Below are 25,984 nucleotides of genomic sequence, written 5' to 3'. Positions count from 1 at the left end.
TGTTGTATTAAGCTATTGATATATTCTATCTTGCTAAGAAAGCTCCCAAGAGAAAAAAGTAGAGAGCAACTTTTTGATAGCTAAAGGGTGAAATCAAATAGTCAAAGAGATATCCAAACAGATGTATCTATCCACCCTTCAGCTTCTAAAGGAATGCAAGCCAGACACTTTGCCTCAACACAAATTTTTTTCTTTTAATTTAAGCCAGTGTTTCAGTCGAATACATAAAAGTGCATGATGTTATCTTCAGTTAGGGGCTTCTTCATTCTCAGCTTGTTCTTGTAGCATTTTTAATCTTTTTTCCAGCTGTTCTGTCCATTCATTTCTCAGTCTAATCAGAAAAAAAGATACCTTGTTAGCATATGTGCTGCTTAGCGAGGAAAACTTATTAGAAAATAAAAGCCCTACTTTGCTATTCTTTGGGAATATTCCTTGGCTACATTTACAAGGAGTATCTTCTCCACTTTCATTGGTGAGTATCTCTGCTCATAACCTATGATATTGTTCTGAGAACCTGTTGTATGTCCCACCACCACGAAAAGAGGATATGTTGGTCGGTATACAGGACAGAGCCTTTTCTGTGGCAGCTTCCTAACTGTGGAATTCCTTCCCTAAGATTGGCCTGAACTTTGTCTTACTTTAGGTGGGTCGTAAAAACTGTTGTGTTCCACATCTGGCTTTTAATGGGTTTTAAAACTGGATTCACTTGCTCTCTGTTTTAAAGATAAGAGATGTGTGGGGTGGGGTGGGGGTGGAGGGGTTTTGGTTCTCTTTTTAATTTAGATTCCTTTTACGAGACCGTTTTAAAGTTGTATATCATCTTGGAAGCTCTTTTAGGAAGAAAGAGATTTCATAAATATTTTAATAAATAAAATAAAATAGAAAAATAAATATTCCTGCAGAGCTTGCACATGTCCCATTCTAAATATATGCTGAACTTGTTCTAAACTAGTGCTATATTCCTCCCTGAGAAAATCTTGCTTCTCCAGACTGGACATCGCATGATGATTAGAACCTTATGAGTTCATTGGCAATGATTCGTAATAATTGGGTTTTCAAAGTTAAGCAGCACTATGGCCATTTCACCTAACCAGTCTCTAGTGATTCCAGATAGTCACATACAGCAATGTAACATGTGATCTGAGCACTCACTGACAGGATCAGTAGCTGAAAGTGGTTACTGGCATGACGTCAGGAAGGCCACTATCCTACATCAGCAATCACTCAGTTCGCACATTACATTTGTCTGTGGAAATGTGCGCCCAAGAATGCTTGCAAAAGCGTTTTGTGAACTGGCTCTATGGATCCGTGAAGGACGATTTATGAAGCTCTGTACAGTTTGATGTCCTGAGAAATAGGGATACCCTTTCTGTTCCATATTTTGAAGGGGTGCATTCCAAAATATGAGACATATGACCACCCTGTAAGATAAGCAAAGCTGGGTCTGCCCTTCACTGACAACTCACTTTTACTTAGGTTCAAGGTGATGGTACAGGATGCCTGATTCCTTTTAAAACAGGAATGGTGCAGGACATGGAACAGCTATAAAATGATACCACTTCCACCTACACTGTGCCTTATCTGAAACAGTGACAGTTTGCATGGCCAGTTTTGAGTTAAAAGGCTTACCATGACATGACTTTGCTCAGAACCGTGCTAAGGATATGGCCTATATAACCCTGGCTGTAAGCACTGTGTTTGTGAGGGTACCAAAGGCACCATCTACTATTTCCAGGAAAGACTTCTGAATGGACCTCATAGCTGCAGCATGAATATAAACAACCTTCTTCCTTCTCTTCAACCCCCCAAATGTCCCCATGCTGATGCTTCCGTATTTTTGCTGTATTTCCTCAATTGTAGGTGAGCTGGAAGAATCTTCCTTTCTACCACATTTAACACTCGGCTCCTTTTAGAGCTGCCTGTATATTTAAGGTGTATTGGATGAGTTGTAGAGCTATCTGCTTTGTTCTTCATTTAATTAATTCTGAGTACTACAAACCCAAAAGTGGCAAAAGTTTTGGTTTTCTTTACTCCCTCTTTGCAATTCATTCTTTACATCCTCCTTTCATTTAATTCAATAAACTAATACTGAAGGAGAGGTGAATGGGATTTGGGAATTAATGAACCCCTAATGGGTGGAAGACCTGCTAGCAAAGAGTAGCACACACCTTTTGTGGGCACATACTAATTGCTGTACTAATTGCTGGAACATTGGCTTTTTATGAGAGGCTGAGAACATTGTTAAGAGTCAAAAGGGTCACTTCCATTCTCTCAGCCTTAGATGTGGCATTGTCTTTCTGTTGTTTTTATTATTGTGATAAAGTGGTCCTGTGAAAAGGCTAATATGGTGCTGACATAACACCCCTCCCCCCCTCCCCGAAAACAAGCAGGACATGGTAATTTGTGGTCTCATGGCATGGGGAATATATTGACTTTAAAGGACCATTTCATATTACCAAGTGAACACTGAGGTGGGGGAAGACTTCTCACAGTTACTCTTACAACTCTTGAATAGGCTTGGAAATTTATATTTAGCCATAGTTCATCCTTTAGAGCAGGAGTAGGCAACTTGTGGCTCTCCTCATGTTTTGGCCTACAGTTCCCATCAGCTCTAGCCAATGTAGCCAATGGTGAGGGAGGGAGTTGTAGACCAAAACAGCTGGAAGTCCACAAGTTGCCCACCCTGCTTTAGGGCATGGGTGCAGAAACTCTTTCCGCCTGAGGGCCAAATTCCATTTCAGTAAAGCTCTTGCAGGCTGCATTCCAGTGGTGGGTGGAGCTGAAGAGAAAAGGGGAGGGGCCAACCTTTTGCAGTGGGGGGGACTGCACAAAACTGGGAAACTATCAAATGATTGGTGGTTGGAGGAGAGGAGGTTTGGCCATGTGGGGAACCCAAGAGGGCCAGACTGGGACGCTAGGAGTCCTGGATTTGGCCTCCGGGAGGGCTGGATTTGGCCTGAGGTTCTGCACTCCTACTTTAGGGTGTGGTCCCTTTCCCCACCTGCCAGAGACACCCCCCCAGCCAGATGCCCTTCTCTCTCCTATCCCCCAGACTGCCTGTGACTCTGTGCAAGAACTTGCATGTTTGCAGCAGTTCAGGTCTTGTCAGCTGCTCAAGAATCTCTCTCTCAATCTCTCTTGTTCTCTCATTCTCTCTCTCTCCTTCCTCCTTGGCAGCTTATCATCCCCAGCCCAGGGAGCAGGGGAAGTAAAACAAACAAAACTTCTATTTCTAATTTCCAAGGCTTAGGCAGAGCATCAGAGGTCTGCTGAGCCTGGTTCCTCTTACATCTTGTTGTGATCAGGTAGTGGGAACACACATGACACAGCTTTCTATTTTTCTGTTTGTGGGGGCTGTGAATGACACCCACAGCCAATGCTAGTTTTTTTCAACCCCCCCCCCCCCGCTACCCTGAGCACAGCACCCTAAGAACACCGTCACTCACTCTCCTGGGAGTTGGAGCACACACAGATGTGTGCTGTGCAATAGTGGGAAAGCTGAGTCTGCCTGAGAGTAGCAGGCATACTCAGACCTTCTCAGCTGCCCGGATTCACCACTGACTGCATGCATGTGTGTTTGCATTGTTTTTGGAGTAGGTGAGGCAGGCAGAGAAGAGAGTCTGTAGAAAGCAGCAGCCAAGGAACCAGCCAGCCAGCCAGCCGCCAGCCTGTCAGCACCACCTTCCCCACCTGTAGCTTCCGCTTCACTAATCTGGGCTAGGCGCCCCTCCCCTCACAGGGGCCCACATCCAACTGCTGGTGAGCGGGAGAGGAAGAAGAAGCTAGTGTGGTGAACTGTCCCCCGTTCAAGGTTGCTGCTTCGTCAAGCAGGGACTGGGCCCCTCCTCCCTTCACAGAGGCCCAACCAACTGCCCTGTGAGCTAGAAAGGAAGGAGTAAATTGTCCCCCTCACCTTCTCTTCCAATAGGCCTTTTGACCATTTTAATTATATAAATCCTCCCTCCTTCCCTCCCTTAATCCTTGTGTGCTATGACTTAGATTGTAAGCCCCTAGTGGCTGGTAGAAAAGTGAAAATAGACAATTTGTCTTTTAAGTTGAGCTGTCCTGGAGGCCAATCTATGGGTAAATCTTAGACCTGGTTCACACATCATGACTGCCCATGGATTGTTCATGAGTCGGGCAAGAGCTGAGCTCCGTGAACTGGCATCTCGGGGGCTGAACCGGCAGCTTCTCGCTGGGCTTCAAGCCCCAACCAGACGCTTGCGATATCCCTAGTCATGAACGAGCGGGAGTGAGCAAGTGTACTGGCCTCACCCACCTGTTCCTGCTGAGCTAAGGAACCCAAGAAGAAACTATGGGTTACAAGTCAGGGTTGCTCCACCCCTAGCAATCCACAATTTCGCATTTGGACATCACACTAAATAACTTGGGGATGGAGCATCCCCGGGTTGTTTAGCTCAATGGGAGTGGGTGGGCAGCTGGTCAGCCTGCTCTCTCATTCCTGCTCCTTTCACAACTACCCTGGGTTTAAACAAATCCTGGGTAGCCATGATGTGTGAACTGGATCTATGAACCATAGACGTTTAGAGTTGGAAGGACTGTTGGAGGTTGTCTGGTCCAAACCCTGCTCAATGCAGGAGTCTTGCAACTATGACATTCCTGATAGTTCCATCTTCTGCAGACAGCCCTTCAGTTGTTTGAAGACAGCAATGACATCTCTCCTTATTCTTCTCTGGGCTAAACTTCCCTAGCTGTCTCAACCATTCCTCATAGGACTTGGTTTGGCCACTTGTCACCATCTTGGTCACGCTCCTTTGGACATGTCCCACTTTGTCAATGTCATTCTTAAATTGTTTTTTTCTTACTAGAAGGCAGTTTCCTGGGGTCTCATTCTCACACATCCCTGCACATATTCTTATAAGTTTTTAAACCTTAAGAAAATACAAAATTACGTACTTACTTTGTCAGTGCACTTTTTTGTTTTCGGTTTTTCTCAGCTTCAGAATGCCGGGTTTGCTTCTCAATGTTCTTTTCCCAGAAGTTTTTCAGCTCACCAGTCTCGCAAGCGAGTACTTCATGGCGAAAATACCGGCTGTTCATTTTCTGTAAAGGGGAAAGACCCCACCCCCCACCGCCCCAGATTAGGAGTTAACAGAATGTTCCATCCTTTAATGAAGTTCATGCCTTGGCCTACTTTGCAATGTAGATTTCAGAAGAATGAATTAGTTTTTCATTCATAAAGCTATAGCAGTTGCAGTCCATAATTGTTCACGTAGCAATATCTGTGATAAAAATATCTGTCACGTCCATCTAATTGTTGCTGTGACCTTTCAGATCAAAACATAGGATAAAGTTATTGCTCTCACGTTGGCATATTAATGAAGACGTTTTGTGGCATCCATATATTAAGAGATGTAATGGGAAAGTAGTAATGACATTTTTAAGGTATTGTGGAGATATCAATTATTGCCAATTACTAATAGACGAATTTTCTATTCCTTAGAACACTTCAAGACTTATCTTTCAGTGTATCTCTGGTGTGTTTGAACCTGTTCATTTTCAAAGACTTTTTCAATATCCGGAATGAATAACTCAAATTTGTGTAACTTAGAAAAAGGTAATTAAAATGTGTTCCCAAGTTCTGCAATCATCCAATTACATTATTAGGATTCCATATGATTTGACTGAGTTATAACTGAAATATTTGGTGATGACGGGCATTAAAGGTCTCAGAATCCTAGGTGCTGGAGAACCACTTCCCTACTGCCACAACAACTGCTGGTCAAGGGAGGGGACTGCAGGTTTCATAGTCTTGCCAGTATCATGAAAAACAAAAAATACGCATGCTAGTCTGTGAGCAGGAAAAAAAAAATCCAGAATCAAAAGTTGGTCAGTACCTTTATTAGAACTATTCAAAATGCCACAAAAGACTGGGCAAGCTTTTGAGTTCTCCAGAACTCTTCATCGGGCAAGGTGGAAAAAGCAGGGGATGGGGGAAGATCAGAAAAGCCCCTAGATTAGGCAGACCTCATGTCTACAACATCTAGCCTAAGTTTTGGATTTTGGTGTTCTTCTCCAATGGCCTGCTTTTTATCACGTAGCCTGATGAAGAGTTTTGGAGAAATCCAAAGCTTGCACAATCTTTTGTGGGATTTTGGTTGTTAGCAGCACCAGAAAGTACATCTAGATGAGAATGAGTTGAAATGGTTCTGCTGAGGTGACCTCCAGGTTCAACACCTTTTCTTTTTAAAATGCCCATTGTGTGTGTGGGGGAATATCAGGAGAGCAGTGGGGGAGGGTGAAATTTAAACTTCCCCTTATTGTGCACGGTGATCCTGATCCAGATCAGTACCTCAGGTGCCTGCTTGTGAGTAATTAAAAAATACAGGGGCAGTTGTGCATTATGGGCTTTTCTACACATGGCTGTTAATCCGCTTCATCTAGTTTTGGTTTCGTCACAGAATTGAGATCCAAGCAGTAGATGAGGATTGTTTCCTTTCCCGCTTTTCTACTACATAACCTCTAGATGGTACTATGGTATAGTGGAATAACACAAATACAGAAATGAAAACAATGTTTTCTTTCACTTTCAGAGATAATACCCCATTTTCTCTGCTGTAAAAAAACTCACTGAAAATGCTGTTTGAAAACAGAAGCGAAACTGGATGGTCACGACGTCATCTAAAGAACCCATAAACAACTATGAGTAGGGAATGAAGGGGGACAATAAATGCCTAGAAAAGCTCTATGTCATTAATGTACGGGTGTTGCTAGGCCTGGGCCCATGGAATCCTGGATGTATTCCTCAGAGCCCTGGTTGTCCCCTTGTGCCAGTGGAAGAGGGTTTTTTTTCAGTTTGGTAGCCATGCAGATGGCAATTTTCAAGAGGAATTGCATCTGGGGAGGGAAGGGTTAAGTCTCCCCTCCACACCTGCTGAAACCCTCCCCCCAACCCCAAATCTTTCCCTACATGGCAATTATGCTCAGTGGGAAAAAACAAAACAAAACATTTTCTATTTGTTTGGGATGATATGATGCAGGGTGCAAATTAATTGAAAAAAATATTTGATCTGAGATTATTTGGATGAGAAATTAATTGGCTGGTTTAGCCTCCTGGGACACTTAAATCAATCCTAGTACATATTTCTACATTTTCAAATGTAGATCTAAATCAATTGATGCACATTTTATGCACATTTGTTTCCAGTGGGCCTGGGCCTTCAACTGTTTAAACACCTAGTAACACCCCTGCATTAATGTAACATGCAGCTTGGCTCCGAGGTGTTATGTACAGTCAGGCCCAATATGCATGATCATGGCATCTGAAACAAGCCACTGTGGCTTGTCACAGCTGTTGCACATGATGGCCACATTTCCCTAATTACCCATACCAGTGCGGCTTGCTATGTCATCCCAACCTGGGCGGCATGGCTTGTTTTGGGTGAGCAGCAAATCTCAAATAATCCAACAAAAGCCTATGGGTTATTTGAGGGTTGCTGCCCACCCCAAACAGAACACACCGCCCAGGTCCAGATGACATGGCACGCCACACCCGTGTAGATAATTAGGGAAATATGGCTGGCATGTGCATCGGCTGCAACAAATCACAGTGTCTTGTTTCAGCTGCTGTGTTTGTGCGAACTGGGTCGTACTCGTAGCAAATCCATGTTCCATTTTACCCTGCCCACAAGCTTTTGGTAGATTGAATTTTTTAATTTTGAGAAGCCATGATAGTCTATTGCAGCAGTTTTTAAAATAACATAGCTGTTTGTATTTTATTTTTAAAAGTGCCAATAGAGTTTTTGTGGGTTTATTTATTTATGTCTGTATTTGACTCAACAAAATCATGTTTATGAAAAATATTGCTGGAATTACATAAGGATTAGAACTGGCTTGACCAAACGGTAGTTTAAAAGAGATAAAGTGGTCATCTTGGGACCAATGATAATGAAATTGGGATCCCAGGCAGCAGGCCATTCTATTAGGAAATAAATCATCACCAAATGTGCACCAGGGACCCTTAAAGGGCTGCAGCTGGTTGCACCTCTGCCTCTATATGAAGGAACGTATTGATTTTTCAGTTAATCACTGCAATTTTTAGCTTAATTTCAAATGGGAGGGAAGGAGGGAAGGCTAACTTTTAGCCATGATACCGAATTGCAGGATCATGTTCTATTAAGGAGCTATATTTTCTTTAAAATGGTTAAGTCAATGGGTTGGCCTGTTTTTTTTTTTTATTGCATTTCCCTCTGGGAGCCACTTCAGGGCAGATGATGTTTTATATCAGCCCCCCAAATATCTGTGGGAGCACATCTTATAATAAAATTAAAAGAATATATCAACTGATTGATTAATGGCTCTGCAACCAAAGTGAGAAGAGTTGGAAAATGGCCCTGTGGCTTGCTTTAGTTTATTCATATGTGTATGGGGCTTTGGGATTTGCACTGTAGCTACGCTAACATTGCGAACGGCAGAATCTTGGGTTGGATCTAGGACCTCCTTTCTGTGAGAGAAAGGGGCCTTCTGCAAGAGGAAGGGCTTCAATTGCTGAAAGTCCCTCTGACCAATGTTCGGGGATCCCCCTCCTCCCACCACATCTCACCCCATTCAGCAGGGTCTCCAGACTTTCTGTGTAGCATTTTCAGGGGGCTGACGGGTCTGCCATGGGAAGGAAGGGTCAGGGAAGTCCACTTCTGCCTGTGCAATTGAACCAGCTTATATCTGGATCCAACCCATATTCTCTAATGTAATACACTGTGATAGGTTCCAACCAAAATAGACAAGATAAAGATAGAGGTTAAGGATGAACAAATAAGTAGTCAGGATGGGATAAAGAGTCCATTAGGTGTGTAACTAGAGACAAGATGGTGCAATAAGATGAAGCTGGGGGGGTGTCTTGAAGAAGTGAGTCTTGGAGAGGAGAAGAAAGTGGTTTATTGGAGATGGTGGGGACACCTAAGGGAAGAGAAAGGGGACATTGGAAGTGGCAGGATGTGGGAAGTGTTTATTACTTGTGTTGTACTGAAAAATGAAAAAAAATCTGTTAATGACAACAACAAAGATGGTAGATGCAAAAGAGCAGCCTGCTCCCACTGTTTTTCAGATCATATGAGATCTATACCTCTGGCTTATATGACAAATAAGCAGTAACCACACCAAGACTCTTAAAATACAAATTTAGGCTGAAATCCTATGCATTATATGGGAGTAAATCCCATTGAACACAATGGGACGTGCTTCTGAATAAACATGAGTAGGATTGCAGTGTTAATCTTCAAAATATATCCAAAGCAAGATTTTGAACTTTCCTGTAATTTTTTGTTCCCTTCAGTCCTTTACAACTAAAATGTATTTGCCCATTCTCTTCCACCAAAATCTGAAATGTCACCCTGGGAGAACAGCATGTCAGAGAGCAGGAAGAGAGGAGGGCAGGTAACAAAAGACATGGATAGGGATAGCATATGGTAGTGACACATCCTAAGAAATGGTAGTTCCTAAGAAATATGATATATGATAAAACAGTGGTATTATCTAAAGAAATATGGTATTCAGTAGAACTGGTATTTCATAAGGGAATTGCACATAGTAGATGCTTGAACAGGGCTGCAGCCAGGTAGGATGCGATGTATCAGTATTTCAGATTAATGGTGTTTTATACCCTCTTCTATCTTCATCTGTCTGCATCACTTGCTTCAGCTCCTCTCACCTGCGACCTTTCTTACATCTCTCATCCTAGAGGAAACTAACACTTATCCATATACCTAGACCACCCCCTGTCTCATTCATACATATCTCATTAGTCTTACTTTCCCTCCCAGTCATGGTAAGAAAAACAAAAGCTGGAGACTACTAATCTTCATATAAATTAAATTATTGGGCTGGAAATTCAAATATCCTGTGTGTCAGGAACAGAAATAAACTCTCTGGTCTGTTTTCAGAGCCCCTTTAGGCGTGCTCAGTAGCCTGTCTGTCCTCAGCAGTGTTTTTGACTGCTCTTTGAACAGCAGATCTCCATGGCATGTCACATACTGCTTTTGGAACTCTCCTGTTTTGAGAAATGGCTTGCAACATGGCATGTCAAGACTGCTGTTCGAGAACCAAAGGTCTCAGTCCCCACTGGGTGTGCAGAATTAGTCTTGCAGGTTCATTGAAACCTTCCCAAAGGTTCCATATTTGACTCTGAAGAATGATTTGTTTTCTAATAGTGACCTTACTAGATTGTTACAAATCAAGTGCTTTGACCACTCAGAAGTACTATGGATCTGGCGGAGCAATAGATTTGTTGCTTGGGAGCACCGTTTTGCTGTCTGCTTCCACCAATGCTCAACTTGTATATTGGTAAATAAAACCAAATATTAAAGAAACACCTTTCTTGCAATTCAAACCCAGAGAAACCAAACTCAGGTAAGCATTGCCCCTTGAATACTCACCTCTCACAGACATGGGGAGCACATAACGGTATGATATAAATGTTTAAAGCATTATCCCCTCCCCTCCAGTGAGCGGCCTACATTGGCTTCTCCCCCCACCCCACGCATGCCACATGCGTGACCACCATTTGCATTATTCCCTACGCTGCAGGGCGGGTTGGTGTGTCGTCCGAACGTGGTATGGCAGGGGGTAGGGGCTTCATACCCACCCTACAACCCATGACATGAAGTAGAGGTTTAGGGTGAGTACAAAGCCCCTCCCCCCACTGCACCATGCATGAGGTTCGGATGACATGCCAATCTGCACTGCAGCACGAGGAATAATACACGCGGTCGTGTGTGTGTGTGTGGGGGGGAGCAGCCATGATGGCTTCTTTCCCTACAGCAATTGTCCGAACATGCTCACAGTTAACATTAGAAATGAACTAAATCCAACCTCTCTGTGGATCCATTGCTATGCGGTATGCGCACACACAGTGTTCTGCACACCTGAGGGTATTCCTAAACCTGTGGAGGGGCTCCTAGTGCTTCTCCAATGTGGCTATAGTAAAAAGAACTTTCAAGGCAAAATTAACAGTGGGGTCACATTTGGCAGAAATTTGGTTCAGGGCCCCAATCCAGATTGGGAGCATCTTTTAGACTGGGACTGTATGGTTTCTTTTTCTTCAAAATGAAAGTTGCCATTTTATGTATTTATTATTTATTTATTTGTCTTTGTATACTGCCTTATCTGCCGAAAAGTCACCAGTATACAACCATTTAAAACAAGTAAAACTGTAAAACAATAAAACCAAGAACATTAAAAATGGTAAAAAAAAACCCCAAACATTAAAACTTCGAACTATTCATTTTAAAAGGCTAAGTTGAAAAATGCATCTTTACACCATTTCTAAAATCCAAGTGTGTGGGGTCCAATTGTAGTTCTTGACAGAATGCTTTCTGTGGTTTGTAAGCAATGCAGGAGAAAGCCCTTTCGCACCTGCTCAGCAAATGGGCCTCTGTGGGTAATGGCACCCTCAAAAGGGCCTCTCTTGCAGATCTTAATATCCCGACAGGTTCATAGCGAGACGGGCAGTCCGTTAGAAGTCTGAACTATTGCCTGTATTCAGGATCTCTAAATGTGTGACGACGTGTAGACAGTAATGTTTTGTTAAACTATGTGAAATGCTTCAAGTAGTCCTCTTGTAAATCTCTGGGGTTAGGAATGACCTGAGTTGGCCTGTTACAGCTGCATTATTTCTGACTGAACAAGATTTGATTTAAGCCTGTGGTGACAAGCCTCCTGAAGGACAACAATGAGAAACCTGCTCCCAGGCAATCATTTCTGACACTGCACTGGTTGTAAACAGGCTGAGCAGATGCGTCGGCTGCCAGACGCAAGAAATAACTGGATGGCCTTCAGAAAGCATTTTTTACTACACAAGATAACATGGGAAGGCTTATTTTAGATTTAATCATATTAGAGTGCATTGATTATTTCTAAATTGAATTTGTGAAGGTAGGCCTCACAGGGACCGGAAAACTATGTTACCAAAGAGGGTAAATGGAAATTTGGAAATGCTACTAATGTTGTTATGTGGAAAGCGAGATAGATCAAGCGTCAGCCTCTTGATTGTGTTGCAAGATCAGAGGGAAGAAAAAGAACTTAGGTGCTTCCATCTAGGTCTTACAGCCAATACCAACATAGTAGTAGGTGCATGGAACAGGCTTTACTGCACCATCACTATATTGAACATGGAGGGCCACTTGCTTGAAAGAATCCTTGCGCATGGAAAGCAAATATATCAAAAGGTCAAAATACACGATATGTTAAATACGTACCTTCCAGCTGACCCTCTCATTCTTTTTTACTCACAACAAAGTGTACAGGGGCCCAGCCTGGACTGGGGCCCCACATACTTACTTGAGAGTAAAACGTAAGGAGAGGGTCAGTGCATGCTGTATATTTAACGTCTCTTGAAACTTGACTGAAACAAAAGGCTTCCATACTTTTCCATGTGCAGGAAAATTTGATTCAGGAAATCTTTCAAACAAATGATGTCTCGTGCCAATTCTAGAGTGCTTTACCAGCATATTTAAATTGGATCCTATTTTCGGGATTGTGGATACAGTATAAATGCTAATGATCCCACCACCTAAATGCACGATGTGCTTCAGGCAGGACTAATGTCCTCCAGTCCATATGGCTGACAGGCCCAGTGCGACTGAGCTGTGCGCGGAGCACTGACTTCCTGTGATGAACATGGGAACATCCCAGGCGGGAGAAAGGATGGAAGATGCCTTTGGTAAGGACACCTTCCATGCTCTTAATTGTGTGATTCATGCCTATAAACTACAGAGTGGTAGAAGGTTCATCACCAGCCAATGTTTAAAGTCATGTCTGTAATGTGAAACTGTCGTTTTGTAGATTGTATGATCTTCTCGCCAGTGTCAGGTGAATGATTCATTTGGCTGCAAGTGCTAGAGAACTTAGGAGGTGCTTTCAGGCAGAGGCTACGGCAAATGTCAGGCTCACTGAATGAACACTGCTGACATCTGCATGCCACACGGTAACCCTGTATTGATTGCTGCCTGTCCAAATGGACCCTATCTTCCTGACCATCTGCTCCCATTGGTAGTACATGCCTTGGTCTCCTCTTGTCTAGACTACTGTAATGCGCTGTACGTGGGGTTACTCTTGAAGACAGTTCAGAAGCTGCAGCTGGTACAGAATGCAGCGGCTTGTCTGATTAAAGGCAGCCGTCGGCGTGATCACATCACTCCGGTGCTGAAGGAGTTGCACTGGTTACCAGTTGTTTTCTGGGCCAAATTCAAGGTTTTGGTTTTGACCTTTAAAACCTATATGGTTCCGGCCCAGCCTATCTCAAGGAGCACCTCCAGCAACACCAGACAGGCCTTTCAACAAGATCAGCCTCGGATGGCCTTCTCTCTGTCCCATCAGCCAGGACAGCTAGGCTAGTGAGGATGAGAGAGAGGGCCTTCTGTGGTGGCCCCCACTCTGTGGCACTCCCTTCTTAGGGAACTCCGCCATGCCCCTCTTTAATGAGCTTCTGCCATGCATTAAAAACGTGGTTGTTCAGGCAGGCATTTTGGGTGGGTTAGGGTATTTTTAGAAACACAATGTTTTAATGTGGAATTTTACTCTTTTAAACTGTTGCATTATTGTACATTGCCCAGAGCGGCTGGGTGACCAGCCAGATGGGTGATTAAGAAATTTAATAAATAAATAAAATAAAAATTTATTAGGCAGGGTTGCCATTTGATTCAACTAGTTTTCTGTTTAGAAGACTGGAAACATGAGTAATTGTGATCTGGAATTCTGTTCTTGGGCTTGTCATTTTCTCTCATCCTAATCTGCCTCACAGGGTTGTTGTGAAGATAAAGCAGCAGGCATGGGGGGGGGGGACATGCATGCCACTTTGCGTTCCTTGATAGAAATGTAAGATATAAATATAATAGATAAAACAAAGGTTGCAATCATTACAGTGAGACAAAAATATAATCTTTGTCTTGTTTGAGTGACTTGAAACCAGGGGTTGGATCTGGATGTAGTCATGCTTAGAGTAAACCTATGACTAAGTCTGGATCCAACCCCAGATATTTTATTTTTCTTAAAATTTAATTATCAATTTTCTATTAGGAAAAATACAAAGAGGGATGATAGGGGAAAGGCTCATGTTGATTTTGCAGACTTCAAAAATAAAATTCTAAAGGGAGCTTAATGCACATATAGGAAAGGCTGGATCTACACTTACTGCCTTTTTTCGCTTCCAATGAAGTTTCACCGCCCGCCTTTCACACTACGCAGTAGCCGCCTTGAATTGCAACTGGAATTTCCCACTTCCGTGCTCCCACTTTCAATACCCTAATATCCCGGTATTTCCCCTTAATGTGCTCTGATTTTCCACCTTTGCTACCATATCCAGTCGTAGTCCCCTCCCCCGCCTGTCCATATGTGGCGGTGTTTGTATTTCCCTCCTGTCCAATCACAGCTCTCGACGGCCCCATGTCTTCTTCTGGCTACCGATCACATAGCTTCCTCAGCAGCCCCCGTTTCCTCAGCAACAAGCAAAGGTCTGGATGTGCACACACTTGTCTGATCTCGGAAGCTAAGCACGGTCGGTCCCGGTCAGTGCTTGGATGGGAGACTGCCTGGGAATCAGGCTTCCTGCACTAAACGGGGTTGTTCTGTCCCTTCAAATGAGATTAAGTTTTACCCCCTCCTATCCCCCACTCTGGATTTAAAAAAAAGAAATTAAGGCATTATCCTCGCAGAATCAGGGCTTCTCCGCGATGTTTTTTTTTCTAATTGAGGCATGATCTTTGACGCTTCAAAGTTGTGAAGCTTCACATCTTCAAATCTTCGAAGATCATGCCTGAATTAGGAAAAAAAACATCACGGAGAAGCCACGATTCTTCGAAGATAACGCCTTAATTAAAAAAAAAAAATCCAAAGCAGGGGATAGGAGGGGGTAAAACTTAGTTTCATTTGAAGGGATAGAACAACCCCCTGCTCAATGCAGGAAGCCTGATTCCCAGGCGGTTGCCCATCCAACTGTTGACCGGGGCCGACCCTGCTTAGCTTCTAAGATCAGACAAGTGCGCACAGGAAAACAGCAGGAAAACAGCACAGCGCTTGAGTGTGAACCGAGCTTGTGCATTTGATGAAGCACTGCAACGGGGAAAATGGGTGAGTGTGAATAATCACGTTTTAATGCGAGAGCGTTTAACCTGATGGGACTTCGAATTCATTGCAATGGTGGGCGCAATGGAGATCGGCCCAAAGAATGATGAGAAAATAACATAGCAGAAAAACCAAATGGCTTGAATCCAATGGAGCCCTAGCACAAAAGGAGGCCATTTCTACGAATGCAAGGGGGAAGGTGGTGGGCTCTGATTTCTACTGACTGGGAACATAGGAAGCTGCCTTATACTGAGACAGGCCACTGGTCCATCTAGCTCAGTAATTGTCTTCACTAACCGATTGCAGCTCTCCATGGTTTAGGCAGTTTTCCTCTCTTCTGATGCTTTTTACATGAGGCATTTATATGTGCTCATCGTTCTCTACTCATGAATGTTTATGGGTTCTTTAGACAATGTCGTGACCCTCCAGTTTCACTTCTGTGTCTAACCAGCAGTTTCAGTGAGGTTTTTTTGAGCAGGGAAAATGCGGCATTTAATTGTGAAAGCGAAAGAGTGATTTTCTTCCGTGTATTTGTGCTATACACAGTGCCACCTAAAGTGGAAAAGCAGGAAAGGAAACGCTTCTTGTGCAGTGCTCAGATCTCAATTTTGTAACAAAATGAAAAGTAGGTGCAGCGGATTAACAGCGGATTAACAGCCTCATGTAGAAAAGCTCACTGAACCTGGGACTTTTTTTCCATGCAAAACATGCTCTCTACCCTTAAGCTATAGACCTTTGCTTACTGATTCCCACCAATTCCTGTCCTATCTAGTAGCAGCCCCTGCACTGTGTCAGTAAAAACCAGCAGGGCCAGACCTACCATTAGGCAAAGTGAGGCGGCTCGGGTGGCATATGCTGGGGGGGGGGGAGGCAAAGTGTGTCAGCAAGAGGCAGGAGGACAGAGCTGTGTGCCACATGGCCTCCCCTAAGCTTGTCCATTGCCTTCAGGTGTGGTGGAGGACGGTATCCCATTGCCAGTGTTGAAGTAAGATTCACCTCTCACTCTCGCTGGCTTCTGTATGTGAAATGGGGTGGGGGTGCCATTGTGCCTTTGCTTCAGGCAGCAAAATATCTTGAGCTAGCCCTGACCATCAGTGTCCTTGATCTTCAGAAGAGTCCTTTTGATGTAGCGCAAGGGGCTACAGCAGGAAGCAGGGGTAGGAAGGCCCTTTTCTATGAACAGAACTCTACTCACGGTTGTTAGGATCCAAGCCATTATGATTTGCTGAAACAGTTGTGCAATCAGGCCACATTATAGTTCTTTTTAGACATTTATTCTCAGGGGACAGCATTGCAATGCCAGTCTCTCTCCCCCCACCCCAATCTACACACATGCATTAATGCTGCCTTCCCCACCCTGGTGCCCTCCAGATGCTTTGAACTACAACTCTCAGAATTCCTGGCCATTGGTCATGCTGTCTGGGGTTGATGGGAACTGAAGTCCAAAACATCTGGAGGGCACCAGGTTGGGGAAGGCAGCATTAATGTCTGTAGATAGAGCTGGAAGTTGTTGATTTTATCATGGATTTAATTTAGTGTTGTAAGCTGCTCTGGTTTCCTTGTGAAGAAGAGCAATGTATGATTTTAAATAAATAAATCAGTAAAATAAAAATAAGATTCAGATGTTCTAATGATAGCACATAGGTCAAAGGAGAAGTCTGTTCATCCCACACATTCATTCTGCACAGAATGAACAGCTGAAAAGGGCTGATGTTATATAAAAATTCTCAGGAGATCAGGCAGTATTCAAAATAAATGAGTTCTGTATTTCTAGTAGTATGTCTTTTTAAAACTGTTAGTTCAGTAAGATCCTGCATTAAGCACTCCAGAAGAATGTGTATGAAATCTGTAGTGCAAAATCAAATGGATTAAAAATGTGGGGAGTGACTTTAATTGTTTTCCAAGAAGGAAATAGTTGGTTAACAGGACAATCCTATCCTTGACCTCAGAAAGCTTCAGTGTTAGGTGGTTTGTATCCTATCAGTTTGGAGGAAAACCTATCAAAGATATTGTGACCTGGTTTGTGTGTCATGGCGACAAATGGTGGGTTATTTAACCCATGATTTACAGAGTCATGCACTGCATGCCACCCTCTTCCACCTACTGTAAATAAACTCTGATCGGCAGGATTGGAGGTTGTTAGTTTAGGGACTAAACAACCCAGCTGTTAACCCATGATTTGCTGCTATTACGTGCAAACTGTTCCAGAATCTCCACTGTGTAGATTAGATTATCATGTATTTCTTTAATGAACGTCTAAACATAAGTCACATTATAATAAAGAAACCATATATAAAGGAGGGAGAAAAAGGGAGTGGAGGGAGAAAGTTGTAAAGATTAAAAGGTTGGTTTGGGAATTTATATGGTTTAGAATGTGATAGTAGAGAGAGAAAATAGAAAGGACAAAGAATATTGTTGTGAAAGATTGCCAATTGTTTTCCCAGCAAGCAAGATAAAATTATTACCAATGAGGAACCAGGAAAATTTTTGAAAATAAATATGCGAATGGTAACCAGACTCACAACTGCTCTTTGATGGGACATTACTCTAAGACTTAGAGTCTAAGTAAATTACTGAAAAGAAATACTTCTACACACAATCAGATGCAAGAACCAAGCAACATACCAAGAACCACAGATGTCAGGGGATTTAATGCATCACACAGCATTCTGGCCTTTACATTGGAATTACCAGCCATGTCTTGTCATGCTTTCCTGTCACAGGGGTCACTTTGATTGACATTTTATGAAACCACAACACTACGATCCTTCAAAGACATTGCATTGTCTTGGAAACCCCATGACATCTGGACCTAAACACCACCGTGACATAACGTGAGACTTAGGCAAGAAAGAAAAAGCCCTTCTAACAGCTGCGCTATCTTCAGTGATATGTGTAGCATTACTGTTATAGTTAATCCCTGGATACAATTCAGCATAGGCATGAAGCTGGAGAGCAGCATCACTGTTATAAGGTCATGCTGTGAAATTTGCTCCTGTGATTCTTCCCCCTGCCCCAATCTGGAATTACTTTCTTCAGCAACAACAATGACATCTAGGGGTTTTCCATTCTATCTACCCTACCCCAGAAAGAAAGAAAGAAAGAAAGAAAGAAAGAAAGAAAGAAAGAAAGAAAGAAAGAGGACCAGCAGTTAAGGACAGATTATGAAAAAAATGTAATGCTTGAAACATTTATTGGGATAAAAACAGATACAATATTCTTAACAACAATCAAAGAAGGTTCTTCACCCACAGTGTTAACCCACAGTTTCAGAGTTGCTTACACATGTACATATATGCTGCCTTGAGTGCCATTTTGGTAGAAAGGTGGAGTACAAGTCAAATAACTAACTAAATAAATAAAACAAGTCAAATGCTGCACCAGACCTCACTCTTGGCCTTCCCCTCATGCTTTAGGCAGGGTCAGTCTGTCTTTATGGTATGTTTTTTGAAGGGGCATATATGTTTTCCACCCATGGGGCGTTGGCATAGCACAGTGGCTACAGAGACTGAGCTATGAATCGGGAACTTCCTGATTTGAATCTTGCCTCTGCCATGCAGGGCCAACCTGAGACATTTTGATACTTGAGGCAAATGACAAGATCCCCCCCTTCCATGTACAGAAGCTGTCTGGACTAACACTGCTGATGAGAAAACATCTTCTATGGCACCTGAGGGTATCAGCCTAGCTTAGGGAGCACATATCAGGCTATGTGGCACACACAGCTCTGTCCTCCAGTACCTCACCGCTGCTCCCTTCTCACCTCCCCCCCCCCGTCCCACATCAGCTGCCTGAGATGGATGCCTCACTCTATCTAACAGTAGGGTTAGCAATGTTGTTGTGACTCACTGAGTAGCCTTAGCCATTCTCTTTTAGTGCCACCTTTCCCATCTGCAATATGGGGGATGATAATACTGACTTACTTTCCAGGGTTGCTGAAAAGATTACAACTAGACAATGCATGTGAAGTACTCTGAACACTAAGGATTATTATATGTTCATCCTTCACATTACCCCTCCTATCCAAGTTCGTGTGTTTTAAAAGCAATTGCAAAACTGCTTTGGGAAGTGGGGCAGGGAAGACGAGGGTCGAAGAAAGAGACAATGGCGATGTCATGGCCTCTAGCCAATATACACCTGGTGCAGCTGGATTTTCTCCGGTATAAGAACCATCCCCACTCCCCCACAGCTTGCTTAAAAACATTAAAATGCCCATACATTTCAGGGTATGGCGCTTTCAAACCATCTTCATCAATCATAAGACATTAATAAAAAGTGTCTTTCCTCTTTAACAGACTCATTCATTTCACTGTGTTGGCAATTGCCCCTCTCCAAGAGTGAGTTTACAATCAGATCATAATTTTCACAAATAGTTCAAAATAGCAAAATTGTTGCTATTTTTCAACCTTTATTATCAACCTTTCTCACCCATAGCTTACATCTATGGGCTACTGCAAGCATCCTAACAAGACTAGCTAAGAAGCAGTAAAATATCAGCTATCACCCACAAGTTGAGGGCTCTGAGCAACAGTTTGGGGGCTTCCAGACAGAGGGCTCCTATTGCTAATAATCAGAAGGCATTGTGCAACTATTCTGTCTTTTCTTCCTCAATGGATATTTTTTCTGTTACAAAATCAATTGAAGAAGCAGTGGAAAAAATAGAAAGGTTACACATTGAAGATGTCATCACATGGACTCCCGTAAAATTAAATGAGGGAGGCAGTGGAAGTGCATGTTAAAAACCTCTTCTAGAAGCACTCTTTCTCCCTGGCAATGTTTGACAGGCCCACTCAGTTCTGGTCAGCAGTTCTGTTTTTTTAAGGAATTTAATAAAGGCTATCTTATTCCAATAAAGATACAGACATTGATAGTACTCTCTGGCTTGTTTCCTTCCCAGAAATTTATATGGCTCCGGCTGTTTTATTTTGCTTGATATGCTGCTTTTCTATTTTTAAAATACTGAATTATAGTGATGTAATATATAATTAAAAATTAAGCTGAACAGCACAAGGATACCACAAAGGTGATTCTGCAGCTGGGGGAACATGCATGTTCAAGGGCAGTTTAGTGCACCTGCATGCTCCCGCAACTGCATGGAGAAATAATGCATGAACAGGACTATATTTTACTGACAGAGTCCAGAACAATTTTCACAATTCCTGATAATATGGAGGAAAATAGTTAAGGAAATGCATTTGTGAACTAGTTGTCAGATTTGAAGAATATGTCCTGCTTATGCCATGTTTTCAAAAGAGTATGACCTGGACCTTCTGGTTGTTGATTAAAAGTGTACATTTCTATTGATTTCAGAAAGCAATGTAAGAAATATTCACAGTCAGAGAACTTGGGATTAAAAACAATTGAATAAGAGTTACAAAACGTAAAACATTTTCTGAAGCTTAAACTGCAATCCTATACCTATTTTCCTGGGAGTAAGCCCAGCTGAGCCCAATGGGGAGTAAGACATGTTTATAGGATACCTGGAAGTTTATGATCCTAGGAATTAACCTCTACTTAAGTAAGTAGGCTACTTCATATATGTATGTTCATTATTTGATGAGTACAACATCAGCTGATGAGTTGCATGGTGACTATGCAGCCACTCACCTGCAAGTGAAGGAGAGACAATTTGTGATGCAAGGAGGTCTGACAAAGGTAGGGATGTCCCTTTTATTCAGTGCCTCGTCTACAAGGAGCAATCCACGGAATAAAGTGCAAAACTTTAGAGATGTTAGTAGTGTGATTCAACTAACTATGTGCCACATCGGTCTCCCTGACACAGAAACATTCCGAGATATATTGTCTTTGGCTGCGGTTGGGGGCATAATCCTAAAGTATCTCTTCTATGCCAACAGCAGCACTAAGCTTTAACAGAATGGTGCTAATCTGGGCAACTTTCCCTGGCTTTCTCTCTTGCTCTTAAATGTATTTATAAGAACTGAAACAATGTATTTATCCGAATGCACTCAACAGCACCTCTCTTTTGGCTGCAAAATCATCAGTGAAATGTATGATCCACAGGGCAAACAAAATGCCTTACTTACTTTTTGGATGGTTTCTCTGTGACACCAATAGATGACGACTATTACAATAATGGTCCCTGCTTCAGCGCAAGAGGTGTGAGGGCAGCAATGAAATACATACCTCTGTACTTTTTATTTGGAGTCGTTGATGGGGGAGGGCAATATAAATCCTTCATCATATGAAGGCTGTTTTGAAATAACCAGTAGACTCATTTCCTGAACGTTGCAGCCCCCTGCCTGAGATGACCAGGAAACACAGCCCTCTTGAACGCTTCTGTCCCTCCTACATTATCAGATGCCACACAGAGAGCAGGGTGACCTTGAAAGAACCTGGAGATCAAAAGGACCACAGAGAGGGCACTGCATTAGGGAAGGTTGGAAAAAGTCCTGCTACCATAATGGAGGATATAATGGAGAGAGTCAAAGATTCACATTGTTTCAGAGTGAAATTCAAGTGGTGTATTGAGTTGCTAATCTAGGAAAGTATGCCGAGGACCATGGAGCAGTATCCAACACTGCCCTACTGCTTACGCAATTGATGTGTAATTGACCTCTAGTATTATGCCAATAGCATAAGCTGGCATGATGGGTTTTCCACTATTGGCGTAGCACTAGAGGTTGCTTATGTTAGTGCCAAGTCAATTGTGTAAGTGGAGGGGCAGTGTTGGATACTGCTCTATGAGTATCCTGAGTACTTAGTTACTTAGGATTAGATCCAGACTTGGTCATACATAGAGTAGACCCATTAATGTAGTCATGACTAACTGCTCTAAGTATGACTTAGTCTGGATCCAACACAATCTAAATAAATATCTAAGGGTGCAATCCTATGCAGATTCCTGGCAGCCTCCAAACTCAGAGGCTGCAGAGTATCCAATGCAGGGCAGAAGGACAGTGAAGGCAATCTTCACCTCCACACTCCAGCCTCCCTGTGTTTCTGCTAGACAAGCTATTTTGCCCATCTAGCATCAGTGCTTCAGAGGGAAGGAGGCTGGAGCAGCCATAGGATACAGCCACCCTGATCTCCTCACGTCCTCACTCCCGGGAATGCCCCCCTTTCCCCCATCTCTGCACTCTGTTTTCTGAACACAGAGAGATAGTTGGTGCGGGGTATTGGATGGGGAGCGTGGTTTTCTAGCTCTGAGGTTGGAGCCCTGTCTCTGACCTTGGAGCCAGGAAACTGAACTATCCTATGCCCTCCCCAATGCTGTCTGGGGGGCATAAGATCACATAAACAAACAAACAAAGCCAACATATTCTTTACCCAGGACACCAGGTTCTATGTTGGCCTCCCCCAGTCTGGTGCCCTCTAGATGTGTTGGACAACTTCCATTATTCCCAAGCACGTTTCTTTGAGTTCTATGTCATCAACTGCTGGATTCTGTGGCCTAGATAAATTATGTAAACCTATTATATTTGCTTTGGAAACCATCTTGAAGGCTTTTTGGAGTTATGGAATCATAGAGTTGGAAGTGACCTTGGAGATCATCTAGTCCATAACCCTGCTCAATGTGGCTGGTGCAGCTACAGCATCCATGACAGATGGCCAAACAGCCTGTATCCAAATACCTCCAGCGAGGGAGAACCTACCACCTCCCGAGCAATCTATTCCACAGTGGAACAGCTCTCATGGTTAGGGAATTTCTCCTAATGTTAAAAGGAAATCTACTTCCCTGAAATTTCCACCTGTTGGTTCTAGTCCTGTCCTCAGGAGCAACAGGGGACAAGTCTGCTCCATCTTCTCTCCGATATCTGAAGACAGCTATCATGTCTCCCCTTAATCTTCTCATCTCCAGCCTAAGCATACCCAGCTCTTTCAACTGTTCGTTGTAGGACTTGGTTTCCAGACCCCTCACTATTCTGGTTGCTGTTCTCTGGACACACTCCAATTCATCAATGTTCTTCTTAAAATGAATGACCCAGTACTCCAAATGTGGCCTGATTAACACAGAATAGAGCAGAATGATTACTTCCCATGATCTGGACACTATGCATCTGTTAATGCAGCCCAAGGTTGCATCAGCTTACTTAGCTGCTGCATCACGCTGCCTGTTCATATTCAGCTCGTAATCCACTAAGACATCTAGGTCCTTTTCACATGTACTGCTGCCAAGCCAGGTCTCCTGATTCCTATACTTGTGTCTTTGATTCTTTGTACCTAAATGCAGGACTTTACATTTATCTCTGTTGAATCTCATCTTGTTAAAGTCAAAAGATGGGCTGGAAATGCCTAAACAAGTAGGTAAATAAATACAATATGCCTGTGATGTACCTTGGATTCTTTGGAGATCCTCAACCTTCTCCTTAATCTGCCCTCCAAGGGGTTTCTACGTAAGGCAAATTAGATAGATCCATAGTTGCTCCAGCTTTATTGCTGAGACCAGATTCACCCCCAAATATCCACAAATCAATAGATTCCATCATCTACTGAGTTACCAAAGTAGTGGAATTCTTTAGAATTATGTGGGTACAGATCTAAATGGGGTACCAAGTTACATCTCTGCCAGCTTCCAAGCTCTGCCCACCCAACTCCCCTAAAGGGTTGGCACCTGTCTTTGCAGTAGCTTGGCTGAGAGGACCAAGGCAATAACATGGGAGGTAAGGTAGGTCAGACTTCCCCAACCTGGTGCCCTCCAGATGTTTTGGACTTCAACTCCCATCAGCCCCAGTCAGCAATGGCTAATGACCAGGAATTCTTGGAGTTGTATTCCAGAACATCTGGGAGACACCAGGTTGGGGAAGGCTAAGATAGGTTATTCAGAATCTTCCTGGATCAGAACAAATCAGGTACATTAATCAAAATGCTAGGTCTATTTAAAAAACTCAAATGTAGAATTGTGGTCAGGGACGCATGAGCCTTTCAACATTGAGCTTTAGCATGTGACTCTCAAGCTGAGCTTTTGCAAATGTCAGGTTCAGGCACTCAACCTTTCATGAGTGCTTGGCAGAGTGTGCTTCAATACCAGGGGTGGGACTAAGAATACACAGTGGTCTTATATTAACAAGGGGATTAGACAAATTAATGGAGGATAAGACTATCAATGGCTACTAGCTATGATGGCTATATATTACCTTCAATGTCAGAGGTGGGCGTGTCTTGGTAAACCAGTTCCTGGGAAAGTTGAGTGGGATGATGCTATTGCAGTCATGTCCTGCTTGTGGATTTCTGATAAGGCATCTGGTTGGTCACTGTGAAAATAGAATGCTGGACTAGATAGGCCTTCGGTTTGATCCAGCATAGTTTTTCTTGTGTTCTTAGACAAAATGGGGATGGAACAATGGGTGATATGGAGGAAGAGAATTATTTTCTGAGGCAATCCCTAAATAAAGTGATAAAGTGATTTTCTGAGGCAATCCTTAATAAAGTGGGCTCACACCACATAAGATAGCACTTTACCATCCTTTGTGCCTTGTTGAAGAGAGGCTACTGATCACAAACCACAGCTGGAAGTAAGGTATATTAGCAACACAATTCTCAGTGTGATGTGAACTAAGCATAGCAGATCAGATTGTATTAAAAATGGTCAGATGTCACAGGCATAAAAATCCCTAAGGCAGCATTTCCTAATGCAGCACCCATTTGCACTGTGGCACCCTCAGAGACATGTCATGGCACCCACAAGGGACTCTGCTCTCCCCCCTTCAATGGAAATTGTTTGCTGCTGTCCCCCCCCCCAATTGGGAATCCTGTGTATGTGAGGTCAAATATAAGGTTTGGTATTTGGAGCCCAGACTCAACCTCTGCCGTTGTAGTCTTGGGCAAATCCATTGTGGCCATCAAAATTCCTTTAGAAAGCTTAGAAGTAGCAGGGCCTGAGGAAAACTGCTTTCCACACTATGGTGAGAGGTACAGCAGTTCTATTTAAAGTTTGTGGTGGGCCATGTGCCTCTGGCAAGCATTTTGTAACTGCCAGGAGCCTACATGGCAACCATTTTGTGGTGTCACCCATAGCACTGTCTCAGAATTTAAAATGTACCACAGATGCCAAAAGATTGGAGTCTTAAGGCCAGGGGAGCGCATGCGGACTGCAGGATGTGTGTTTCCCACCCCTGCCACATAAAGTCACCATCGTTTTATGGCATGAGGAGTTCTTCATGCTTACATCTGTATGCACGGACAGCAAATTCTCATGAATATGCATTGGACATTCATTGGGAGGGGCAGGCAGTGTGCGCTTCCTGTGGTGGGTGGGGCTAGCCCACACGGCCCCAAGAGCCCCTCCAAGCATTCACTGAATGTGTGGAGAGGTTCGTGTGAATCCCCCTAGTGTTGTCAGTTAAAATGGATGAACATGACATGTAAGTTCCAGCATTAGATACAAATTCAGCATATACTGGCAGCTTCCACACATAATAAGAAAAAAATGCTGCACCTATATTGCATTGGTATGAGAATTATTCTCTCATTTATTTAGCTAGCTGCTAAAATGTATTAAACTATCTTCAGACCATCATTTGTAGCCTATCTATTACAGATGAGCACCTCTGTTCTCAGGTTTTATTTCCAGATAAAATATCTGGTACCTTTCGTGAATTACAAATGTAAACCCCAATCTCAATCTCCATTAAATTCATCCAGGGTCTGGCATTCCCTTATGTAACAGGCTGTGGATGTGGCATTGATTGCATTTATTTTAATCTTCTTGTAGTTTTTGAAACTTCATCTAGCTAGGCATTAGCTGCAGTTTGGGGACTGACTGATTTTATAGTTCATATTAAAAACTACTGTATTATAGAAGATTGTCTGATTATTACAGCCAGTTTAATGAGTACTGAAAAACTGCATATGAATCTTGTTATTGCCTTCAGCAGCCTTCCCCAACCTGGTGCCTTCCAGATGTGTTGGACTATAACTCCCATCATCCCAGCCAGCTATTCTTACTGAA

General features: G+C 43.0%; 1 protein-coding gene across 1 annotated transcript; it reads right to left on the bottom strand.

The window, feature by feature from the left end:
* Positions 1-246: 246 nt before the first annotated feature.
* LOC146352463 (protein FAM240B-like) lies at positions 247-5,061 on the bottom strand. Its single transcript, XM_084832117.1, has 2 exons — positions 4,922-5,061; positions 247-331 (listed from the first exon to the last, which is right to left on the bottom strand). Exons 1-2 carry the CDS (start codon positions 5,059-5,061, stop codon positions 247-249), a joined length of 225 nt encoding a protein of 74 aa, XP_084688243.1.
* Positions 5,062-25,984: the final 20,923 nt, after the last annotated feature.

The sequence above is a fragment of the Heloderma suspectum genome, chromosome 2 (genome assembly GCF_057233095.1).
Source record: "Heloderma suspectum isolate Gila_16-S chromosome 2, 16-S_ref, whole genome shotgun sequence".
In the NCBI taxonomy this organism is placed as follows: Eukaryota; Metazoa; Chordata; class Lepidosauria; order Squamata; family Helodermatidae; genus Heloderma; species Heloderma suspectum.
This window is presented reverse-complemented; position numbering and strand designations above follow the sequence as displayed.